The 23,225-nt window shown below is 43.2% G+C and overlaps 1 protein-coding gene across 1 annotated transcript in view; it reads right to left on the bottom strand.

The window, feature by feature from the left end:
• Nucleotides 1-957: 957 nt before the first annotated feature.
• LOC110003062 (mucin-5AC-like) overlaps nucleotides 958-23,225 on the bottom strand; it is a 36,531-nt gene continuing 14,263 nt past the window's right edge. Inside the window, exons 29-39 of the mRNA XM_065957124.1 lie at nucleotides 6,002-23,203; nucleotides 5,156-5,385; nucleotides 4,868-5,036; nucleotides 4,410-4,508; nucleotides 4,274-4,314; nucleotides 3,981-4,103; nucleotides 3,174-3,275; nucleotides 2,933-3,061; nucleotides 2,488-2,527; nucleotides 1,772-1,895; nucleotides 958-1,621 (exon numbers count right to left, since the gene is read on the bottom strand). Coding sequence (XP_065813196.1) covers nucleotides 1,444-1,621; nucleotides 1,772-1,895; nucleotides 2,488-2,527; nucleotides 2,933-3,061; nucleotides 3,174-3,275; nucleotides 3,981-4,103; nucleotides 4,274-4,314; nucleotides 4,410-4,508; nucleotides 4,868-5,036; nucleotides 5,156-5,385; nucleotides 6,002-23,203 — 18,437 coding nt within the window. The 3' untranslated portion in view covers nucleotides 958-1,443. The remainder of the gene's footprint in view (nucleotides 1,622-1,771; nucleotides 1,896-2,487; nucleotides 2,528-2,932; nucleotides 3,062-3,173; nucleotides 3,276-3,980; nucleotides 4,104-4,273; nucleotides 4,315-4,409; nucleotides 4,509-4,867; nucleotides 5,037-5,155; nucleotides 5,386-6,001; nucleotides 23,204-23,225) is intronic.

The following is a 23,225-nucleotide window of genomic DNA, read 5'->3' as shown; positions in this document are numbered from 1 at the left end:
AGGTAAATGCCACGTTGTCATATAAATGTCAACTTTCTCCATAAAGGTCTGTCAACTCTTGAATACATTACAATAAAAATCAAATTAACTCCAGATAACAAGAACTTTGTGCTGGCTAATAGCAAACCATGATTATATACCAACCATGGTCACATTTTATTTTATATTTATGCATTTTGACTAGAACAGTCAAACTGACTCCAGGCTCCCCTCTTTGTTTTCAAAGTGAATCATTTTAGCAGGCTATATAACTGCACCCTTAATTCTGTTGCCAAAGATAATATCTGGTCTCTACATTTATTCCTAGACAGAGATTTCTTTACATATTTCTGTAAAATTTGCAGCTACAGGGCTGAAGTTGTGAGGGTCGTCAAAACGTGTGTTGTGTTTTTTTCCTTTAAAAATGTAAGTCGCATCAGATCCCTTCATGTCTTAGTTATTGTCCTTTGTCAAAACTCATTATCTGTCTTTGTGTCTAGGTTTTTTGAAGTTTCACAAAATACATAGTCCAATTTAAAGTTATGGAGGCAACATAAACTATTACCCAGCACTTGTCTAATTAAAACAAAACAATGTGTTTAACAGATAATGCTCCAATTAGATTTTAATGATGCATATACGGATAAATCTATACAACACTCCATAAATACATGGTTTGCTTACTATACACTCAGAAAAAGAAATCAGGTTATATTCAACTTCTATATCAGTAGCCAAGCAGAGTTGTTAACTCTGTGGACTCAGTGTATGCACATAAAGGTGGCTGACTGTGAATATCTACTAATCAAATAATCATAAATTAAATGGAAGAAGGGTTATGTAAAACAAGGCATTCAAATAAAGATGATGGCGTCCTGCTAGATGCAAAAGGATGGAATGAAATGAAGATACTCTCCTCTCTACACTTACTGTACAAAAAAATAGCCAAGCGATAATGAAAACAAGGACACTCAATCATGAGCTTTAAACCTGAGTTTTATTGACACAGAAGATGTTCAGATTTGCAGAAGTTTCACAATTCAAATATTCAACAAAAAAGCTTAGATATTCTTCACTCTTTTTTAAATTCATACATTCATTTTCTACATTGTGCTGTAAATCTGAAGATATACTTGCGCCTTTTAACTCCCAAGTCATTAACAGTAAAAGAAAGAAGCACCATCTAAGACTAAATATCACCATATCATAAAGTTTGAAAAAGGTACCAGTTTTTTAAACCTGAATGAGAAGCCATGGTATGTGCTAATCACGTATCTATCCCTATGAGACTAAGGGCAAAGGGGGAAGGACATGTTATACCAGAACATTACAGAAGTGTCACTTGATTCTCAAATAGTTAAAAATAAAACAGGAAATGTTAAATAAGTAAGTCAATAAAGAATATTGGTCAGATCTTATTTGCAATCTAGCTTTGCCATCAATGTTGTCTTTTAAAAGATCTTGTTAACCGTTGATTCCCTTAGGACATTCAGCGACGTGGCAACCGCACTTGTCGACTGAAATGTAGGTGTGCGTTATCTTGCTGCCATCAGTGCAGGTCATACCCACTTCCTTCTCACTGGTGGCAATTTCTTGACAGCAAGAGCATGCATGTATCATACTGTTACTCTCTGCAGAGTATCTGTAAAGAAAGACGGTTGCAGACAGGCTCATCAGCTTTTCAATGTTGACTAACGTTCATCCTTAAAATAATCCCTCACATGAATAGAGTACAAGTGGTACAAGCATGACTGAGTAAGTGGTTTGCACTGTTTACCCCTGAAATACTCACATTGATGATGACGCTCCACAGGATCCGACACAGGCTGTGATTTCCACTTCAACAGTTGACTTGCAGTTCTTAATCTGCAGGTAGGTGGTGTTCTTTTGCATTTGACAGCTGTCACGAGGTGTACCTGAGAAACAAACATGAACAGATCTTGAAACACATTCAGAGGTCAGTAGAAAATTTAAAAAAAACCTTGCATCTAAGTTTTAGCCGTTGAATTGGGATAAATGTATATTTGTTCAGGCTTTTGGTTTTAATGATCACAGATGTTTGCAAATATAAAACCATTTGTATCGATTCTGAAACCTTTTTATCTCTGAAACAATTTTTAAACAATTTTTATTGATTTCTTTGGAGAGAATGAGTAATCAATTTTTTTTTTTTTTTTTTTCAGTATTTAATCCAAAAATGCTGAACATTGACTGGAACCAGTGCAAGGATCTGCTTCTTCTCTGTGTTCACTTTTGGATTAAAGACTGTAGGCATGACAGAAGAATAAATATGAAGACATTATCTTTGACTCTTAAACCTTTTTCTTAGAAATTAACTACAAAAAAAATAGAAAAAATTAATCAAAGAAATAGCAATATATCAGTAAAGAATGGAAATCATCAGTAGGTGAACCCTAGACCCCTTTCACTTCCATTAACACAGGCTTCAAGTAACGCATGATGACAGTGAAAATATGTAATATTATGTATGGCATTTAACATACTTACAGGTTTTGCAACAACCATTCATGTCAGTTTGTTCAGTACCCTGTAATAAATACAGTGAAGATTAGGAATGATACAGATAGATACCAAAGAGCAGTTTCCTCCTCATTACGTGAGTTTCATTTTGTATTTGTGTGTAGGCCCAATTACACCCCTTATACTTCTCAAACCTTAGTCAAAGAAATTCATATAATGGTCTTTTATACCATGTAAGTACATTGAAAACCTTGTTTTTTCCCCCTTAGCAGTGAGCACATACATCTAAACAAGCACCATTTACTTTTCATTCACATGTAAGAAGCATATTTTGAGTCTTTAAATAGTTTAAGTCTCAGTTTTTGATGCAGAGTGGACTACAAGATAAGCCAGCATCGGCTCAGAGTTATTTACAAAGTTGTAGCTCTAAAAATAAGGATTTATGCTCCTTTGAAGACTGGATTGTACTCACGGGTATGCAGTTCTCTGGATCAAATGCAGGACATGAGATTTGATTTTTTAAGGTAACGAAATCATCCTTCACTTTTTGGCAGTCATACTTCGTACAGTTATCATTTGGTGGCGACCAAGACTTAGAAGGCTGTCAGAAGAGTAAAAATGGTCAACATGTGAAAAAAAAACATTCTCATCAGTACCAAAATTCAAGATAGCCGTCCCTGATTATGAAAGTGTTTCCATTTCCCTGTACTTACTTCGATGATTATGGGAGAAGAAGAGTCAGGAACCTCCAATACACAGCTTGTCTTTTTACATGATGGACAACATTGCCCAGGTATGGTTTCAAACTCATAGCCCTGAAAAACATGCAAACATCAAGATGATCTGCAACGTCAAACAACTAGGTTCAAACAACATGAAATTAATATAATACAGAATGCTTGACTGTTTAGGATAGTGGCATCTGATTTACAAAAAGAACATGTTTTTCTCACTCAGGCAAAGTGTTATCAAGCCATTCTAATGTTCAAGGTTTGAGATAGATATTCAAGATTTTGTTAAAAAGATTCAGGGTGACATTGATTATCGGAGACGATTCCTCTGTTTCTCTGGCTAATCAGCAGAATAGAAAATCAATAGTGGGAAATCTCTTCAGCAGAAACGCAGCAAACAAAATCACATTAATCTCTTTTGTATATGAACGGAGTCATAAATCTCAGAGACCTGAGCAAATAACACTGAAACATTTTCAAGAATAGATAAGGAAGAGAAAATGTGTACCTTGTTTAACTTTAAACAAAGGTGTCATGAATCACTACACACATTTAGACCTGCAAAACTCTTAACTTGTTAAAAACATCACCATCTACACATGAAAAAACATGTCTATGCACCACTACTGGTAAACTCCTTGTCGATGTCGGGAGTTAGTGGCCATAGATATAATATGTTGCAGTATGATCTGTCATGTTAAACATTTTTGTATCATATACATGCCTTAATTGCCTTACAAAAAAATGACTAAAACCTGCAATACTCTTAATATTTTAAGGCAAAAGTACTTCTGGACAGTTGAGAAGACAGGACATCATATAGCACTCAATGTCATTCAGCATGGTGCCTGGGTCCTTGTTGTTGGTGCATCTGCATGATTCACAGGGGCCTTTGGAGAAATTCACACCAGGCTATAAACAAAGTAAAAAAGCAACATATATTAAACTGCATCCAAAAATCCCACTCAACTTTTCTCATAGCTTTCTCCTTTGAATTACTGTAGAGTTTAAGCGGCACTTTAACAAACACGTATACTCTAAATTGAGCTCATTTAAAATATGCACAGAATATCGTTCCTTACCTTGTACTCAGTATCATTGAAGACACAAACGTCTTTGGGAACTAGATTGAAAAAAAACCAAAAACAAATTAGATAATAAGTATTTCACACAATTATAATATTATAATTACAAATGAAAATGAAATGCAAAGCTTACCACACTCGTAAGAGGGGCAGCAACTGTCATTTGACATGTGGACCTCTAGCTCATGTCCCGGTTTGCACTTCTGTATTGAACAACGGCCCTTATCACATTCTGTTGATTGAAAGTTAAGATGTTTACCATGTTTTAAAATGTAACCCAGATTAAAATTATTATTTTTTCAACAAAAAATTAATAATCTAGCATTCGTGGGAAATTATTCCAGGGCAGTTGAATTAGACAACATAAATTTTAGCAATATATCCCAAATAAACTAGCAATTAAGCATTTTCTAAAGGGTAATAAAGCTACTCTAGAGGGACAGAAGAGGGAATTATACAACTATTATACAACTTAGCTACAACTCCCCATGACAAGGCAACAGATCTGGACAAGTGTTTAAATGGTTAAAAAAGACCATACCCGTGCCTGTTTAAACAATATGTCAGTAGATGTAGTTCTGAACGACTCACCGCACAGTTGTCTCACACAGCAGTCCACTGTCCGATTCACCAACACCTCACCATCTTCTGTACAGATGACTGGTTCTTGAGTGGGACATGGTAGTGGCTCACACTTAACACTCAGAGTTTCATTGCTGCAGACACATTGCTGACAGCCACTCTTCCAAGTCTCACCAAGCTGTTTGAATAATGGAACCATGTTAATGTCATAAAAGTATCAAATACACTATGAAAACATGAAATTAGAATTGGATCAGTTCTTTTAGAGGACACATTTATAAGACTGAGATTAAATACCTGTCTTGGTGGATTGAGATATGAGCAGTCCGTGAAGTTCACTGTTGTTACTTTTCCGGCAGATGTTGAGCCCGTTTGTGTTGTAATGCCAGAGCTTGTGGTGCTGATGCTTGGATTTGGAGTGGTAGTGGATTGACACAGTCTGTCCTGCTTCTCAACATTGCAGTTCAAATTGCAATATGCAGTAAAACACCAGCCATCTTCATCTGTTTTATTGTAGATGAGGCTTCCTTTATCAGCAAAAAAAAAAAAAATCAACAAAATGAGGGCGATGAAACCAAAGTGATTAAGATGTGAAAAAAAGATAAAGATCTGGGTTACAATGAAACAATATCTTCATCATGCAGCTTTTGTGAAAATCAAGACTCTGTTAGAAGATCTACACTGAGATTCAGTATCTTTCTATTCTTGAATGAATATGGAACCAATGGACACATTTTTGTGTCACCAGTAGGGAATTGATAACTAAACATGCCAGTTAGTAAATGATCATTCATGGTTTTAGGCCATGTCAAACCACGTTGAGTCACTTGTGAAAAATCACTTTTATGAAGAGCTTAAAACCAAAAGTGTTGTTGAGATCAGAAAAACAAAATATACAGTATTTACATCACTTAGGATATATGAGGGCCATCTAAGTTTTTGGATTACGGTAGAAAGAGGAAAAAAACGAGAATAGAAAGAGGAGTTAAACTGATCCCAGAGCAAAAACACTGGACGTTAGAGGAGTTAAGAAAGCCTGTTGCGAACTAGCGTCTCAAGCTACATGGGATATGCAGTTGCTGTGTCATAAATGTTAATATAAACAATATAAACAATATTTGTTAACAACAATAAACTGCTTACCGGGAGAGAAAACTGCATCCCTGTACGTGCAGAAACACATAGTTGTTGAATGCATTGTTGTGGATTTTTCTGTCACTGTGGGTTGTTCTGTGGTTTGAGAGGCAGTAGAACTGGGCTCTTTTATGGTTGTTGTGGATTTAGCAGTTGTTGTGGTGCTAGGTTTTTCTGTAGTTGCAGGGGTACTGGGCTCTCCACTTGTTGTTGTGGTGGACTTTTCTGTGACCGCTGCTGTTGTTGTTGGTCTTTCTGCGGTTGTGGTTGATTTTTCTGTCACTGTGGGTTGTTCTGTGGTTGGAGAGGCAGTAGAACTGGGCTTTTCTGTGGCTGTTGTGGTGGCTGTGGGTTTTTCTGAGATTGTGGTTGATTCTTCTGTCACTGTGGGTTGTTCTGTGGTTGTGGCTGCAGTAGTGCTGGTCTTCTCTGTGGCTGTTGTTGTGGTCTTCTCTGTGGTTGCAGTTGTTGTAGTAACGACAACATGGCTCGCTGATCGTACTGTTGTGACCACTGTATGTGTTACAACTTCAGGTGTTGTTTTAGTTGGTTTTGGAGTTGTTCCAGCAGTGCTTGTTACAGGTTTTTCTGTGGTTGTGGTTGTTGTGGTGGTGGGCTCTTCTGTGAGCGTGGTTGTCGTTGGATTTTCTGTGACGGCACCAGAGGTGGTGCCAATTTTTTCTGTTGATCCAGATGTTGTAGTGGTTGAAGGTATGGTTCCTTTGGTTGGTGTTGTGGAGGGGGCCTTTGTGGTTGATGGTGCACAAATGTTGATGCAACATTGGACTCGTATTTCATAGTCATAACATGGAGGAGCAAAACCTTGATCTTTATTGTTACATCTCAGTCCAACTTCTGGGTTGCATGTTAATTTTTGACCAATTTGATTCAAGGGTGTATCTTTATGGTCTTTTGATCTACACTCTATTTTCAGAGGTTCACTGCAAGTACTCAGATCTGGATTCGTAATTTTGTCAATGGGCTCATACTCTCCACCGTCACTGCCGTCCTCAGGGTAATGACTGTCGGTCCAAACTGACCAAGAACAACGAAAGCAGTTTGCAGATGTTGTGGAGGATTTCTTTGTGGTTGTAGCAGCAGTAGTGCTGGGCTTCTCTGCGACTGTTGTGGTGGGTTTCTCTGTGAGTGTAGTGGTTGTGATGGGCTCTTTTATGGTTGTTGTGGATTTAGCAGTTGTTGTGGTGCTAGGTTTTTCTGTAGTTGCAGGGGTACTGGGCTCTCCACTTGTTGTTGTGGTGGACTTTTCTGTGACCGCTGCTGTTGTTGTTGGTCTTTCTGCGGTTGTGGTTGATTTTTCTGTCACTGTGGGTTGTTCTGTGGTTGGAGAGGCAGTAGAACTGGGCTTTTCTGTGGCTGTTGTGGTGGCTGTGGGTTTTTCTGAGATTGTGGTTGATTCTTCTGTCACTGTGGGTTGTTCTGTGGTTGTGGCTGCAGTAGTGCTGGTCTTCTCTGTGGCTGTTGTTGTGGTCTTCTCTGTGGTTGCAGTAGTTGTAGGAACGACAACAGAGCTCGTTGATTGTACTGTTGTGACCACTGTATGTGTTACAACTTCAGGTGTTGTTTCAGTGGGTTTTGGAGTTGTTCCAGCAGTGCTTGTTACAGGTTTTTCTGTGGTTGTGGTTGTTGTGGTGGGCTCTTCTGTGAGCGTGGTTGTCGTTGGATTTTCTGTGACGGCACCAGAGGTGGTGCCAATTTTTTCTGTTGATCCAGATGTTGTAGTGGTTGAAGGTATGGTTCCTTTGGTTGGTGTTGTGGAGGGGGCCTTTGTGGTTGATGGTGCACAAATGTTGATGCAACATTGGACTCGTATTTCATAGTCATAACATGGAGGAGCAAAACCTTGATCTTTATTGTTACATCTCAGTCCAACTTCTGGGTTGCATGTTAATTTCTGACCAATTTGATTCAAGGGTGTATCTTTATGGTCTTTTGATCTACACTCTATTTTCAGAGGTTCACTGCAAGTACTCAGATCTGGATTCGTAATTTTGTCAATAGGCTCATACTCTCCACCGTCACTGCTGTCCTCAGGGTAATGACTGTCGGTCCAAACTGACCAAGAACAACGAAAGCAGTTTGCAGATGTTGTGGAGGATTTCTTTGTGGTTGTAGCAGCAGTAGTGCTGGGCTTCTCTGCGACTGTTGTGGTGGGTTTCTCTGTGAGCGTAGTGGTTGTGATGGGCTCTTTTATGGTTGTTGTGGATTTAGCAGTTGTTGTGGTGCTAGGTTTTTCTGTAGTTGCAGGGGTACTGGGCTCTCCACTTGTTGTTGTGGTGGACTTTTCTGTGACCGCTGCTGTTGTTGTTGGTCTTTCTGCGGTTGTGGTTGATTTTTCTGTCACTGTGGGTTGTTCTGTGGTTGGAGAGGCAGTAGAACTGGGCTTTTCTGTGGCTGTTGTGGTGGCTGTGGGTTTTTCTGAGATTGTGGTTGATTCTTCTGTCACTGTGGGTTGTTCTGTGGTTGTGGCTGCAGTAGTGCTGGTCTTCTCTGTGGCTGTTGTTGTGGTCTTCTCTGTGGTTGCAGTAGTTGTAGGAACGACAACAGAGCTCGTTGATTGTACTGTTGTGACCACTGTATGTGTTACAACTTCAGGTGTTGTTTCAGTGGGTTTTGGAGTTGTTCCAGCAGTGCTTGTTACAGGTTTTTCTGTGGTTGTGGTTGTTGTGGTGGGCTCTTCTGTGAGCGTGGTTGTCGTTGGATTTTCTGTGACGGCACCAGAGGTGGTGCCAATTTTTTCTGTTGATCCAGATGTTGTAGTGGTTGAAGGTATGGTTCCTTTGGTTGGTGTTGTGGAGGGGGCCTTTGTGGTTGATGGTGCACAAATGTTGATGCAACATTGGACTCGTATTTCATAGTCATAACATGGAGGAGCAAAACCTTGATCTTTATTGTTACATCTCAGTCCAACTTCTGGGTTGCATGTTAATTTCTGACCAATTTGATTCAAGGGTGTATCTTTATGGTCTTTTGATCTACACTCTATTTTCAGAGGTTCACTGCAAGTACTCAGATCTGGATTCGTAATTTTGTCAATAGGCTCATACTCTCCACCGTCACTGCTGTCCTCAGGGTAATGACTGTCGGTCCAAACTGACCAAGAACAACGAAAGCAGTTTGCAGATGTTGTGGAGGATTTCTTTGTGGTTGTAGCAGCAGTAGTGCTGGGCTTCTCTGCGACTGTTGTGGTGGGTTTCTCTGTGAGCGTAGTGGTTGTGATGGGCTCTTTTATGGTTGTTGTGGATTTAGCAGTTGTTGTGGTGCTAGGTTTTTCTGTAGTTGCAGGGGTACTGGGCTCTCCACTTGTTGTTGTGGTGGACTTTTCTGTGACCGCTGCTGTTGTTGTTGGTCTTTCTGCGGTTGTGGTTGATTTTTCTGTCACTGTGGGTTGTTCTGTGGTTGGAGAGGCAGTAGAACTGGGCTTTTCTGTGGCTGTTGTGGTGGCTGTGGGTTTTTCTGAGATTGTGGTTGATTCTTCTGTCACTGTGGGTTGTTCTGTGGTTGTGGCTGCAGTAGTGCTGGTCTTCTCTGTGGCTGTTGTTGTGGTCTTCTCTGTGGTTGCAGTAGTTGTAGGAACGACAACAGAGCTCGTTGATTGTACTGTTGTGACCACTGTATGTGTTACAACTTCAGGTGTTGTTTCAGTGGGTTTTGGAGTTGTTCCAGCAGTGCTTGTTACAGGTTTTTCTGTGGTTGTGGTTGTTGTGGTGGGCTCTTCTGTGAGCGTGGTTGTCGTTGGATTTTCTGTGACGGCACCAGAGGTGGTGCCAATTTTTTCTGTTGATCCAGATGTTGTAGTGGTTGAAGGTATGGTTCCTTTGGTTGGTGCTGTGGAGGGGGCCTTTGTGGTTGATGGTGCACAAATGTTGATACAACATTGGACTCGTATTTCATAGTCATAACATGGAGGAGCAAAACCTTGATCTTTATTGTTACATCTCAGTCCAACTTCTGGGTTGCATGTTAATTTCTGACCAATTTGATTCAAGGGTGTATCTTTATGGTCTTTTGATCTACACTCTATTTTCAGAGGTTCACTGCAAGTACTCAGATCTGGATTCGTAATTTTGTCAATAGGCTCATACTCTCCACCGTCACTGCCGTCCTCAGGGTAATGACTGTCGGTCCAAACTGACCAAGAACAACGAAAGCAGTTTGCAGATGTTGTGGAGGATTTCTTTGTGGTTGTAGCAGCAGTAGTGCTGGGCTTCTCTGCGACTGTTGTGGTGGGTTTCTCTGTGAGTGTAGTGGTTGTGATGGGCTCTTTTATGGTTGTTGTGGATTTAGCAGTTGTTGTGGTGCTAGGTTTTTCTGTAGTTGCAGGGGTACTGGGCTCTCCACTTGTTGTTGTGGTGGACTTTTCTGTGACCGCTGCTGTTGTTGTTGGTCTTTCTGCGGTTGTGGTTGATTTTTCTGTCACTGTGGGTTGTTCTGTGGTTGGAGAGGCAGTAGAACTGGGCTTTTCTGTGGCTGTTGTGGTGGCTGTGGGTTTTTCTGAGATTGTGGTTGATTCTTCTGTCACTGTGGGTTGTTCTGTGGTTGTGGCTGCAGTAGTGCTGGTCTTCTCTGTGGCTGTTGTTGTGGTCTTCTCTGTGGTTGCAGTAGTTGTAGGAACGACAACAGAGCTCGTTGATTGTACTGTTGTGACCACTGTATGTGTTACAACTTCAGGTGTTGTTTCAGTGGGTTTTGGAGTTGTTCCAGCAGTGCTTGTTACAGGTTTTTCTGTGGTTGTGGTTGTTGTGGTGGGCTCTTCTGTGAGCGTGGTTGTCGTTGGATTTTCTGTGACGGCACCAGAGGTGGTGCCAATTTTTTCTGTTGATCCAGATGTTGTAGTGGCTGAAGGTATGGTTCCTTTGGTTGGTGTTGTGGAGGGGGCCTTTGTGGTTGATGGTGCACAAATGTTGATGCAACATTGGACTCGTATTTCATAGTCATAACATGGAGGAGCAAAACCTTGATCTTTATTGTTACATCTCAGTCCAACTTCTGGGTTGCATGTTAATTTCTGACCAATTTGATTCAAGGGTGTATCTTTATGGTCTTTTGATCTACACTCTATTTTCAGAGGTTCACTGCAAGTACTCAGATCTGGATTCGTAATTTTGTCAATAGGCTCATACTCTCCACCGTCACTGCCGTCCTCAGGGTAATGACTGTCGGTCCAAACTGACCAAGAACAACGAAAGCAGTTTGCAGATGTTGTGGAGGATTTCTTTGTGGTTGTAGCAGCAGTAGTGCTGGGCTTCTCTGCGACTGTTGTGGTGGGTTTCTCTGTGAGCGTAGTGGTTGTGATGGGCTCTTTTATGGTTGTTGTGGATTTAGCAGTTGTTGTGGTGCTAGGTTTTTCTGTAGTTGCAGGGGTACTGGGCTCTCCACTTGTTGTTGTGGTGGACTTTTCTGTGACCGCTGCTGTTGTTGTTGGTCTTTCTGCGGTTGTGGTTGATTTTTCTGTCACTGTGGGTTGTTCTGTGGTTGGAGAGGCAGTAGAACTGGGCTTTTCTGTGGCTGTTGTGGTGGCTGTGGGTTTTTCTGAGATTGTGGTTGATTCTTCTGTCACTGTGGGTTGTTCTGTGGTTGTGGCTGCAGTAGTGCTGGTCTTCTCTGTGGCTGTTGTTGTGGTCTTCTCTGTGGTTGCAGTAGTTGTAGGAACGACAACAGAGCTCGTTGATTGTACTGTTGTGACCACTGTATGTGTTACAACTTCAGGTGTTGTTTCAGTGGGTTTTGGAGTTGTTCCAGCAGTGCTTGTTACAGGTTTTTCTGTGGTTGTGGTTGTTGTGGTGGGCTCTTCTGTGAGCGTGGTTGTCGTTGGATTTTCTGTGACGGCACCAGAGGTGGTGCCAATTTTTTCTGTTGATCCAGATGTTGTAGTGGTTGAAGGTATGGTTCCTTTGGTTGGTGCTGTGGAGGGGGCCTTTGTGGTTGATGGTGCACAAATGTTGATACAACATTGGACTCGTATTTCATAGTCATAACATGGAGGAGCAAAACCTTGATCTTTATTGTTACATCTCAGTCCAACTTCTGGGTTGCATGTTAATTTCTGACCAATTTGATTCAAGGGTGTATCTTTATGGTCTTTTGATCTACACTCTATTTTCAGAGGTTCACTGCAAGTACTCAGATCTGGATTCGTAATTTTGTCAATAGGCTCATACTCTCCACCGTCACTGCCGTCCTCAGGGTAATGACTGTCGGTCCAAACTGACCAAGAACAACGAAAGCAGTTTGCAGATGTTGTGGAGGATTTCTTTGTGGTTGTAGCAGCAGTAGTGCTGGGCTTCTCTGCGACTGTTGTGGTGGGTTTCTCTGTGAGTGTAGTGGTTGTGATGGGCTCTTTTATGGTTGTTGTGGATTTAGCAGTTGTTGTGGTGCTAGGTTTTTCTGTAGTTGCAGGGGTACTGGGCTCTCCACTTGTTGTTGTGGTGGACTTTTCTGTGACCGCTGCTGTTGTTGTTGGTCTTTCTGCGGTTGTGGTTGATTTTTCTGTCACTGTGGGTTGTTCTGTGGTTGGAGAGGCAGTAGAACTGGGCTTTTCTGTGGCTGTTGTGGTGGCTGTGGGTTTTTCTGAGATTGTGGTTGATTCTTCTGTCACTGTGGGTTGTTCTGTGGTTGTGGCTGCAGTAGTGCTGGTCTTCTCTGTGGCTGTTGTTGTGGTCTTCTCTGTGGTTGCAGTAGTTGTAGGAACGACAACAGAGCTCGTTGATTGTACTGTTGTGACCACTGTATGTGTTACAACTTCAGGTGTTGTTTCAGTGGGTTTTGGAGTTGTTCCAGCAGTGCTTGTTACAGGTTTTTCTGTGGTTGTGGTTGTTGTGGTGGGCTCTTCTGTGAGCGTGGTTGTCGTTGGATTTTCTGTGACGGCACCAGAGGTGGTGCCAATTTTTTCTGTTGATCCAGATGTTGTAGTGGCTGAAGGTATGGTTCCTTTGGTTGGTGTTGTGGAGGGGGCCTTTGTGGTTGATGGTGCACAAATGTTGATGCAACATTGGACTCGTATTTCATAGTCATAACATGGAGGAGCAAAACCTTGATCTTTATTGTTACATCTCAGTCCAACTTCTGGGTTGCATGTTAATTTCTGACCAATTTGATTCAAGGGTGTATCTTTATGGTCTTTTGATCTACACTCTATTTTCAGAGGTTCACTGCAAGTACTCAGATCTGGATTCGTAATTTTGTCAATAGGCTCATACTCTCCACCGTCACTGCCGTCCTCAGGGTAATGACTGTCGGTCCAAACTGACCAAGAACAACGAAAGCAGTTTGCAGATGTTGTGGAGGATTTCTTTGTGGTTGTAGCAGCAGTAGTGCTGGGCTTCTCTGCGACTGTTGTGGTGGGTTTCTCTGTGAGCGTAGTGGTTGTGATGGGCTCTTTTATGGTTGTTGTGGATTTAGCAGTTGTTGTGGTGCTAGGTTTTTCTGTAGTTGCAGGGGTACTGGGCTCTCCACTTGTTGTTGTGGTGGACTTTTCTGTGACCGCTGCTGTTGTTGTTGGTCTTTCTGCGGTTGTGGTTGATTTTTCTGTCACTGTGGGTTGTTCTGTGGTTGGAGAGGCAGTAGAACTGGGCTTTTCTGTGGCTGTTGTGGTGGCTGTGGGTTTTTCTGAGATTGTGGTTGATTCTTCTGTCACTGTGGGTTGTTCTGTGGTTGTGGCTGCAGTAGTGCTGGTCTTCTCTGTGGCTGTTGTTGTGGTCTTCTCTGTGGTTGCAGTAGTTGTAGGAACGACAACAGAGCTCGTTGATTGTACTGTTGTGACCACTGTATGTGTTACAACTTCAGGTGTTGTTTCAGTGGGTTTTGGAGTTGTTCCAGCAGTGCTTGTTACAGGTTTTTCTGTGGTTGTGGTTGTTGTGGTGGGCTCTTCTGTGAGCGTGGTTGTCGTTGGATTTTCTGTGACGGCACCAGAGGTGGTGCCAATTTTTTCTGTTGATCCAGATGTTGTAGTGGCTGAAGGTATGGTTCCTTTGGTTGGTGTTGTGGAGGGGGCCTTTGTGGTTGATGGTGCACAAATGTTGATGCAACATTGGACTCGTATTTCATAGTCATAACATGGAGGAGCAAAACCTTGATCTTTATTGTTACATCTCAGTCCAACTTCTGGGTTGCATGTTAATTTCTGACCAATTTGATTCAAGGGTGTATCTTTATGGTCTTTTGATCTACACTCTATTTTCAGAGGTTCACTGCAAGTACTCAGATCTGGATTCGTAATTTTGTCAATAGGCTCATACTCTCCACCGTCACTGCCGTCCTCAGGGTAATGACTGTCGGTCCAAACTGACCAAGAACAACGAAAGCAGTTTGCAGATGTTGTGGAGGATTTCTTTGTGGTTGTAGCAGCAGTAGTGCTGGGCTTCTCTGCGACTGTTGTGGTGGGTTTCTCTGTGAGTGTAGTGGTTGTGATGGGCTCTTTTATGGTTGTTGTGGATTTAGCAGTTGTTGTGGTGCTAGGTTTTTCTGTAGTTGCAGGGGTACTGGGCTCTCCACTTGTTGTTGTGGTGGACTTTTCTGTGACCGCTGCTGTTGTTGTTGGTCTTTCTGCGGTTGTGGTTGATTTTTCTGTCACTGTGGGTTGTTCTGTGGTTGGAGAGGCAGTAGAACTGGGCTTTTCTGTGGCTGTTGTGGTGGCTGTGGGTTTTTCTGAGATTGTGGTTGATTCTTCTGTCACTGTGGGTTGTTCTGTGGTTGTGGCTGCAGTAGTGCTGGTCTTCTCTGTGGCTGTTGTTGTGGTCTTCTCTGTGGTTGCAGTAGTTGTAGGAACGACAACAGAGCTCGTTGATTGTACTGTTGGGACCACTGTATGTGTTACAACTTCAGGTGTTGTTTCAGTGGGTTTTGGAGTTGTTCCAGCAGTGCTTGTTACAGGTTTTTCTGTGGTTGTGGTTGTTGTGGTGGGCTCTTCTGTGAGCGTGGTTGTCGTTGGATTTTCTGTGACGGCACCAGAGGTGGTGCCAATTTTTTCTGTTGATCCAGATGTTGTAGTGGCTGAAGGTATGGTTCCTTTGGTTGGTGTTGTGGAGGGGGCCTTTGTGGTTGATGGTGCACAAATGTTGATGCAACATTGGACTCGTATTTCATAGTCATAACATGGAGGAGCAAAACCTTGATCTTTATTGTTACATCTCAGTCCAACTTCTGGGTTGCATGTTAATTTCTGACCAATTTGATTCAAGGGTGTATCTTTATGGTCTTTTGATCTACACTCTATTTTCAGAGGTTCACTGCAAGTACTCAGATCTGGATTCGTAATTTTGTCAATAGGCTCATACTCTCCACCGTCACTGCCGTCCTCAGGGTAATGACTGTCGGTCCAAACTGACCAAGAACAACGAAAGCAGTTTGCAGATGTTGTGGAGGATTTCTTTGTGGTTGTAGCAGCAGTAGTGCTGGGCTTCTCTGCGACTGTTGTGGTGGGTTTCTCTGTGAGTGTAGTGGTTGTGATGGGCTCTTTTATGGTTGTTGTGGATTTAGCAGTTGTTGTGGTGCTAGGTTTTTCTGTAGTTGCAGGGGTACTGGGCTCTCCACTTGTTGTTGTGGTGGACTTTTCTGTGACCGCTGCTGTTGTTGTTGGTCTTTCTGCGGTTGTGGTTGATTTTTCTGTCACTGTGGGTTGTTCTGTGGTTGGAGAGGCAGTAGAACTGGGCTTTTCTGTGGCTGTTGTGGTGGCTGTGGGTTTTTCTGAGATTGTGGTTGATTCTTCTGTCACTGTGGGTTGTTCTGTGGTTGTGGCTGCAGTAGTGCTGGTCTTCTCTGTGGCTGTTGTTGTGGTCTTCTCTGTGGTTGCAGTAGTTGTAGGAACGACAACAGAGCTCGTTGATTGTACTGTTGTGACCACTGTATGTGTTACAACTTCAGGTGTTGTTTCAGTGGGTTTTGGAGTTGTTCCAGCAGTGCTTGTTACAGGTTTTTCTGTGGTTGTGGTTGTTGTGGTGGGCTCTTCTGTGAGCGTGGTTGTCGTTGGATTTTCTGTGACGGCACCAGAGGTGGTGCCAATTTTTTCTGTTGATCCAGATGTTGTAGTGGCTGAAGGTATGGTTCCTTTGGTTGGTGTTGTGGAGGGGGCCTTTGTGGTTGATGGTGCACAAATGTTGATGCAACATTGGACTCGTATTTCATAGTCATAACATGGAGGAGCAAAACCTTGATCTTTATTGTTACATCTCAGTCCAACTTCTGGGTTGCATGTTAATTTCTGACCAATTTGATTCAAGGGTGTATCTTTATGGTCTTTTGATCTACACTCTATTTTCAGAGGTTCACTGCAAGTACTCAGATCTGGATTCGTAATTTTGTCAATAGGCTCATACTCTCCACCGTCACTGCCGTCCTCAGGGTAATGACTGTCGGTCCAAACTGACCAAGAACAACGAAAGCAGTTTGCAGATGTTGTGGAGGATTTCTTTGTGGTTGTAGCAGCAGTAGTGCTGGGCTTCTCTGCGACTGTTGTGGTGGGTTTCTCTGTGAGTGTAGTGGTTGTGATGGGCTCTTTTATGGTTGTTGTGGATTTAGCAGTTGTTGTGGTGCTAGGTTTTTCTGTAGTTGCAGGGGTACTGGGCTCTCCACTTGTTGTTGTGGTGGACTTTTCTGTGACCGCTGCTGTTGTTGTTGGTCTTTCTGCGGTTGTGGTTGATTTTTCTGTCACTGTGGGTTGTTCTGTGGTTGGAGAGGCAGTAGAACTGGGCTTTTCTGTGGCTGTTGTGGTGGCTGTGGGTTTTTCTGAGATTGTGGTTGATTCTTCTGTCACTGTGGGTTGTTCTGTGGTTGTGGCTGCAGTAGTGCTGGTCTTCTCTGTGGCTGTTGTTGTGGTCTTCTCTGTGGTTGCAGTAGTTGTAGGAACGACAACAGAGCTCGTTGATTGTACTGTTGTGACCACTGTATGTGTTACAACTTCAGGTGTTGTTTCAGTGGGTTTTGGAGTTGTTCCAGCAGTGCTTGTTACAGGTTTTTCTGTGGTTGTGGTTGTTGTGGTGGGCTCTTCTGTGAGCGTGGTTGTCGTTGGATTTTCTGTGACGGCACCAGAGGTGGTGCCAATTTTTTCTGTTGATCCAGATGTTGTAGTGGCTGAAGGTATGGTTCCTTTGGTTGGTGTTGTGGAGGGGGCCTTTGTGGTTGATGGTGCACAAATGTTGATGCAACATTGGACTCGTATTTCATAGTCATAACATGGAGGAGCAAAACCTTGATCTTTATTGTTACATCTCAGTCCAACTTCTGGGTTGCATGTTAATTTCTGACCAATTTGATTCAAGGGTGTATCTTTATGGTCTTTTGATCTACACTCTATTTTCAGAGGTTCACTGCAAGTACTCAGATCTGGATTCGTAATTTTGTCAATAGGCTCATACTCTCCACCGTCACTGCCGTCCTCAGGGTAATGACTGTCGGTCCAAACTGACCAAGAACAACGAAAGCAGTTTGCAGATGTTGTGGAGGATTTCTTTGTGGTTGTAGCAGCAGTAGTGCTGGGCTTCTCTGCGACTGTTGTGGTGGGTTTCTCTGTGAGTGTAGTGGTTGTGATGGGCTCTTTTATGGTTGTTGTGGATTTAGCAGTTGTTGTGGTGCTAGGTTTTTCTGTAGTTGCAGGGGTACTGGGCTCTCCACTTGTTGTTGTGGTGGACTTTTCTGTGACCGCTGCTGTTGTTGTTGGTCTTTCTGCGGTTGTGGTTGATTTTTCTGTCACTGTGGGTTGTTCTGTGGTTGGAGAGGCAGTAGAACTGGGCTTTTCTGTGGCTGTTGTGGTGGCTGTGGGTTTTTCTGAGATTGTGGTTGATTCTTCTGTCACTGTGGGTTGTTCTGTGGTTGTGGCTGCAGTAGTGCTGGTCTTCTCTGTGGCTGTTGTTGTGGTCTTCTCTGTGGTTGCAGTAGTTGTAGGAACGACAACAGAGCTCGTTGATTGTACTGTTGTGACCACTGTATGTGTTACAACTTCAGGTGTTGTTTCAGTGGGTTTTGGAGTTGTTCCAGCAGTGCTTGTTACAGGTTTTTCTGTGGTTGTGGTTGTTGTGGTGGGCTCTTCTGTGAGCGTGGTTGTCGTTGGATTTTCTGTGACGGCACCAGAGGTGGTGCCAATTTTTTCTGTTGATCCAGATGTTGTAGTGGCTGAAGGTATGGTTCCTTTGGTTGGTGTTGTGGAGGGGGCCTTTGTGGTTGATGGTGCACAAATGTTGATGCAACATTGGACTCGTATTTCATAGTCATAACATGGAGGAGCAAAACCTTGATCTTTATTGTTACATCTCAGTCCAACTTCTGGGTTGCATGTTAATTTCTGACCAATTTGATTCAAGGGTGTATCTTTATGGTCTTTTGATCTACACTCTATTTTCAGAGGTTCACTGCAAGTACTCAGATCTGGATTCGTAATTTTGTCAATAGGCTCATACTCTCCACCGTCACTGCCGTCCTCAGGGTAATGACTGTCGGTCCAAACTGACCAAGAACAACGAAAGCAGTTTGCAGATGTTGTGGAGGATTTCTTTGTGGTTGTAGCAGCAGTAGTGCTGGGCTTCTCTGCGACTGTTGTGGTGGGTTTCTCTGTGAGTGTAGTGGTTGTGATGGGCTCTTTTATGGTTGTTGTGGATTTAGCAGTTGTTGTGGTGCTAGGTTTTTCTGTAGTTGCAGGGGTACTGGGCTCTCCACTTGTTGTTGTGGTGGACTTTTCTGTGACCGCTGCTGTTGTTGTTGGTCTTTCTGCGGTTGTGGTTGATTTTTCTGTCACTGTGGGTTGTTCTGTGGTTGGAGAGGCAGTAGAACTGGGCTTTTCTGTGGCTGTTGTGGTGGCTGTGGGTTTTTCTGAGATTGTGGTTGATTCTTCTGTCACTGTGGGTTGTTCTGTGGTTGTGGCTGCAGTAGTGCTGGTCTTCTCTGTGGCTGTTGTTGTGGTCTTCTCTGTGGTTGCAGTAGTTGTAGGAACGACAACAGAGCTCGTTGATTGTACTGTTGTGACCACTGTATGTGTTACAACTTCAGGTGTTGTTTCAGTGGGTTTTGGAGTTGTTCCAGCAGTGCTTGTTACAGGTTTTTCTGTGGTTGTGGTTGTTGTGGTGGGCTCTTCTGTGAGCGTGGTTGTCGTTGGATTTTCTGTGACGGCACCAGAGGTGGTGCCAATTTTTTCTGTTGATCCAGATGTTGTAGTGGCTGAAGGTATGGTTCCTTTGGTTGGTGTTGTGGAGGGGGCCTTTGTGGTTGATGGTGCACAAATGTTGATGCAACATTGGACTCGTATTTCATAGTCATAACATGGAGGAGCAAAACCTTGATCTTTATTGTTACATCTCAGTCCAACTTCTGGGTTGCATGTTAATTTCTGACCAATTTGATTCAAGGGTGTATCTTTATGGTCTTTTGATCTACACTCTATTTTCAGAGGTTCACTGCAAGTACTCAGATCTGGATTCGTAATTTTGTCAATAGGCTCATACTCTCCACCGTCACTGCCGTCCTCAGGGTAATGACTGTCGGTCCAAACTGACCAAGAACAACGAAAGCAGTTTGCAGATGTTGTGGAGGATTTCTTTGTGGTTGTAGCAGCAGTAGTGCTGGGCTTCTCTGCGACTGTTGTGGTGGGTTTCTCTGTGAGTGTAGTGGTTGTGATGGGCTCTTTTATGGTTGTTGTGGATTTAGCAGTTGTTGTGGTGCTAGGTTTTTCTGTAGTTGCAGGGGTACTGGGCTCTCCACTTGTTGTTGTGGTGGACTTTTCTGTGACCGCTGCTGTTGTTGTTGGTCTTTCTGCGGTTGTGGTTGATTTTTCTGTCACTGTGGGTTGTTCTGTGGTTGGAGAGGCAGTAGAACTGGGCTTTTCTGTGGCTGTTGTGGTGGCTGTGGGTTTTTCTGAGATTGTGGTTGATTCTTCTGTCACTGTGGGTTGTTCTGTGGTTGTGGCTGCAGTAGTGCTGGTCTTCTCTGTGGCTGTTGTTGTGGTCTTCTCTGTGGTTGCAGTAGTTGTAGGAACGACAACAGAGCTCGTTGATTGTACTGTTGTGACCACTGTATGTGTTACAACTTCAGGTGTTGTTTCAGTGGGTTTTGGAGTTGTTCCAGCAGTGCTTGTTACAGGTTTTTCTGTGGTTGTGGTTGTTGTGGTGGGCTCTTCTGTGAGCGTGGTTGTCGTTGGATTTTCTGTGACGGCACCAGAGGTGGTGCCAATTTTTTCTGTTGATCCAGATGTTGTAGTGGCTGAAGGTATGGTTCCTTTGGTTGGTGTTGTGGAGGGGGCCTTTGTGGTTGATGGTGCACAAATGTTGATGCAACATTGGACTCGTATTTCATAGTCATAACATGGAGGAGCAAAACCTTGATCTTTATTATTACATCTCAGTCCAACTTCTGGGTTGCATGTTAATTTCTGACCAATTTGATTCAAGGGTGTATCTTTATGGTCTTTTGATCTACACTCTATTTTCAGAGGTTCACTGCAAGTACTCAGATCTGGATTCGTAATTTTGTCAATAGGCTCATACTCTCCACCGTCACTGCCGTCCTCAGGGTAATGACTGTCGGTCCAAACTGACCAAGAACAACGAAAGCAGTTTGCAGATGTTGTGGAGGATTTCTTTGTGGTTGTAGCAGCAGTAGTGCTGGGCTTCTCTGCGACTGTTGTGGTGGGTTTCTCTGTGAGTGTAGTGGTTGTGATGGGCTCTTTTATGGTTGTTGTGGATTTAGCAGTTGTTGTGGTGCTAGGTTTTTCTGTAGTTGCAGGGGTACTGGGCTCTCCACTTGTTGTTGTGGTGGACTTTTCTGTGACCGCTGCTGTTGTTGTTGGTCTTTCTGCGGTTGTGGTTGATTTTTCTGTCACTGTGGGTTGTTCTGTGGTTGGAGAGGCAGTAGAACTGGGCTTTTCTGTGGCTGTTGTGGTGGCTGTGGGTTTTTCTGAGATTGTGGTTGATTCTTCTGTCACTGTGGGTTGTTCTGTGGTTGTGGCTGCAGTAGTGCTGGTCTTCTCTGTGGCTGTTGTTGTGGTCTTCTCTGTGGTTGCAGTAGTTGTAGGAACGACAACAGAGCTCGTTGATTGTACTGTTGTGACCACTGTATGTGTTACAACTTCAGGTGTTGTTTCAGTGGGTTTTGGAGTTGTTCCAGCAGTGCTTGTTACAGGTTTTTCTGTGGTTGTGGTTGTTGTGGTGGGCTCTTCTGTGAGCGTGGTTGTCGTTGGATTTTCTGTGACGGCACCAGAGGTGGTGCCAATTTTTTCTGTTGATCCAGATGTTGTAGTGGTTGAAGGTATAGTTCCTTTGGTTGGTGTTGTGGAGGGGGCCTTTGTGGTTGATGGTGCACAAATGTTGATGCAACATTGGACTCGTATTTCATAGTCATAACATGGAGGAGCAAAACCTTGATCTTTATTGTTACATCTCAGTCCAACTTCTGGGTTGCATGTTAATTTCTGACCAATTTGATTCAAGGGTGTATCTTTATGGTCTTTTGATCTACACTCTATTTTCAGAGGTTCACTGCAAGTACTCAGATCTGGATTCGTAATTTTGTCAATAGGCTCATACTCTCCACCGTCACTGCTGTCCTCAGGGTAATGACTGTCGGTCCAAACTGACCAAGAACAACGAAAGCAGTTTGCAGATGTTGTGGAGGATTTCTTTGTGGTTGTAGCAGCAGTAGTGCTGGGCTTCTCTGCGACTGTTGTGGTGGGTTTCTCTGTGAGCGTAGTGGTTGTGATGGGCTCTTTTATGGTTGTTGTGGATTTAGCAGTTGTTGTGGTGCTAGGTTTTTCTGTAGTTGCAGGGGTACTGGGCTCTCCACTTGTTGTTGTGGTGGACTTTTCTGTGACCGCTGCTGTTGTTGTTGGTCTTTCTGCGGTTGTGGTTGATTTTTCTGTCACTGTGGGTTGTTCTGTGGTTGGAGAGGCAGTAGAACTGGGCTTTTCTGTGGCTGTTGTGGTGGCTGTGGGTTTTTCTGAGATTGTGGTTGATTCTTCTGTCACTGTGGGTTGTTCTGTGGTTGTGGCTGCAGTAGTGCTGGTCTTCTCTGTGGCTGTTGTTGTGGTCTTCTCTGTGGTTGCAGTAGTTGTAGGAATGACAACAGAGCTCGTTGATTGTACTGTTGTGACCACTGTATGTGTTACAACTTCAGGTGTTGTTTCAGTGGGTTTTGGAGTTGTTCCAGCAGTGCTTGTTACAGGTTTTTCTGTGGTTGTGGTTGTTGTGGTGGGCTCTTCTGTGAGCGTGGTTGTCGTTGGATTTTCTGTGACGGCACCAGAGGTGGTGCCAATTTTTTCTGTTGGTCCAGATGTTGTAGTGGTTGAAGGTATGGTTCCTTTGGTTGGTGTTGTGGAGGGGGCCTTTGTGGTTGATGGTGCACAAATGTTGATGCAACATTGGACTCGTATTTCATAGTCATAACATGGAGGAGCAAAACCTTGATCTTTATTGTTACATCTCAGTCCAACTTCTGGGTTGCATGTTAATTTCTGACCAATTTGATTCAAGGGTGTATCTTTATGGTCTTTTGATCTACACTCTATTTTCAGAGGTTCACTGCAAGTACTCAGATCTGGATTCGTAATTTTGTCAATAGGCTCATACTCTCCACCGTCACTGCTGTCCTCAGGGTAATGACTGTCGGTCCAAACTGACCAAGAACAACGAAAGCAGTTTGCAGATGTTGTGGAGGATTTCTTTGTGGTTGTAGCAGCAGTAGTGCTGGGCTTCTCTGCGACTGTTGTGGTGGGTTTCTCTGTGAGCGTAGTGGTTGTGATGGGCTCTTTTATGGTTGTTGTGGATTTAGCAGTTGTTGTGGTGCTAGGTTTTTCTGTAGTTGCAGGGGTACTGGGCTCTCCACTTGTTGTTGTGGTGGACTTTTCTGTGACCGCTGCTGTTGTTGTTGGTCTTTCTGCGGTTGTGGTTGATTTTTCTGTCACAGAAGTTATGGTTCCTTTGGTTGGTGTTGTGGAGGGGGCCTTTGTGGTTGTTGTGGTGGGTTTCTCTGTGAGTGTAGTGCTTGTGATGGGCTCTTTTTTGGCTGTTGTGGATTTAGCAGTTGTTGTTTCAAAATCAAAGGCTGTTGTTGTTGATGCCTGTGTGGTTGTGGGTGAAGTTGTAGTGCAAGGTCTAAAGATTCTTGTAATGTTCCCATTTTCACTGCAAACAGCAGTGATACACGTTCCATCTCCATCATGTGTGTCATATACTATATCATTATAATTGTATATATGTCCTTTGTATGAGCATGTGCAAGCTGTAAAGAAGAATTATATCAG

The sequence above is a fragment of the Labrus bergylta genome, chromosome 7 (assembly GCF_963930695.1).
Source record: "Labrus bergylta chromosome 7, fLabBer1.1, whole genome shotgun sequence".
Classification (NCBI taxonomy): domain Eukaryota; kingdom Metazoa; phylum Chordata; class Actinopteri; order Labriformes; family Labridae; genus Labrus; species Labrus bergylta.
This window is presented reverse-complemented; position numbering and strand designations above follow the sequence as displayed.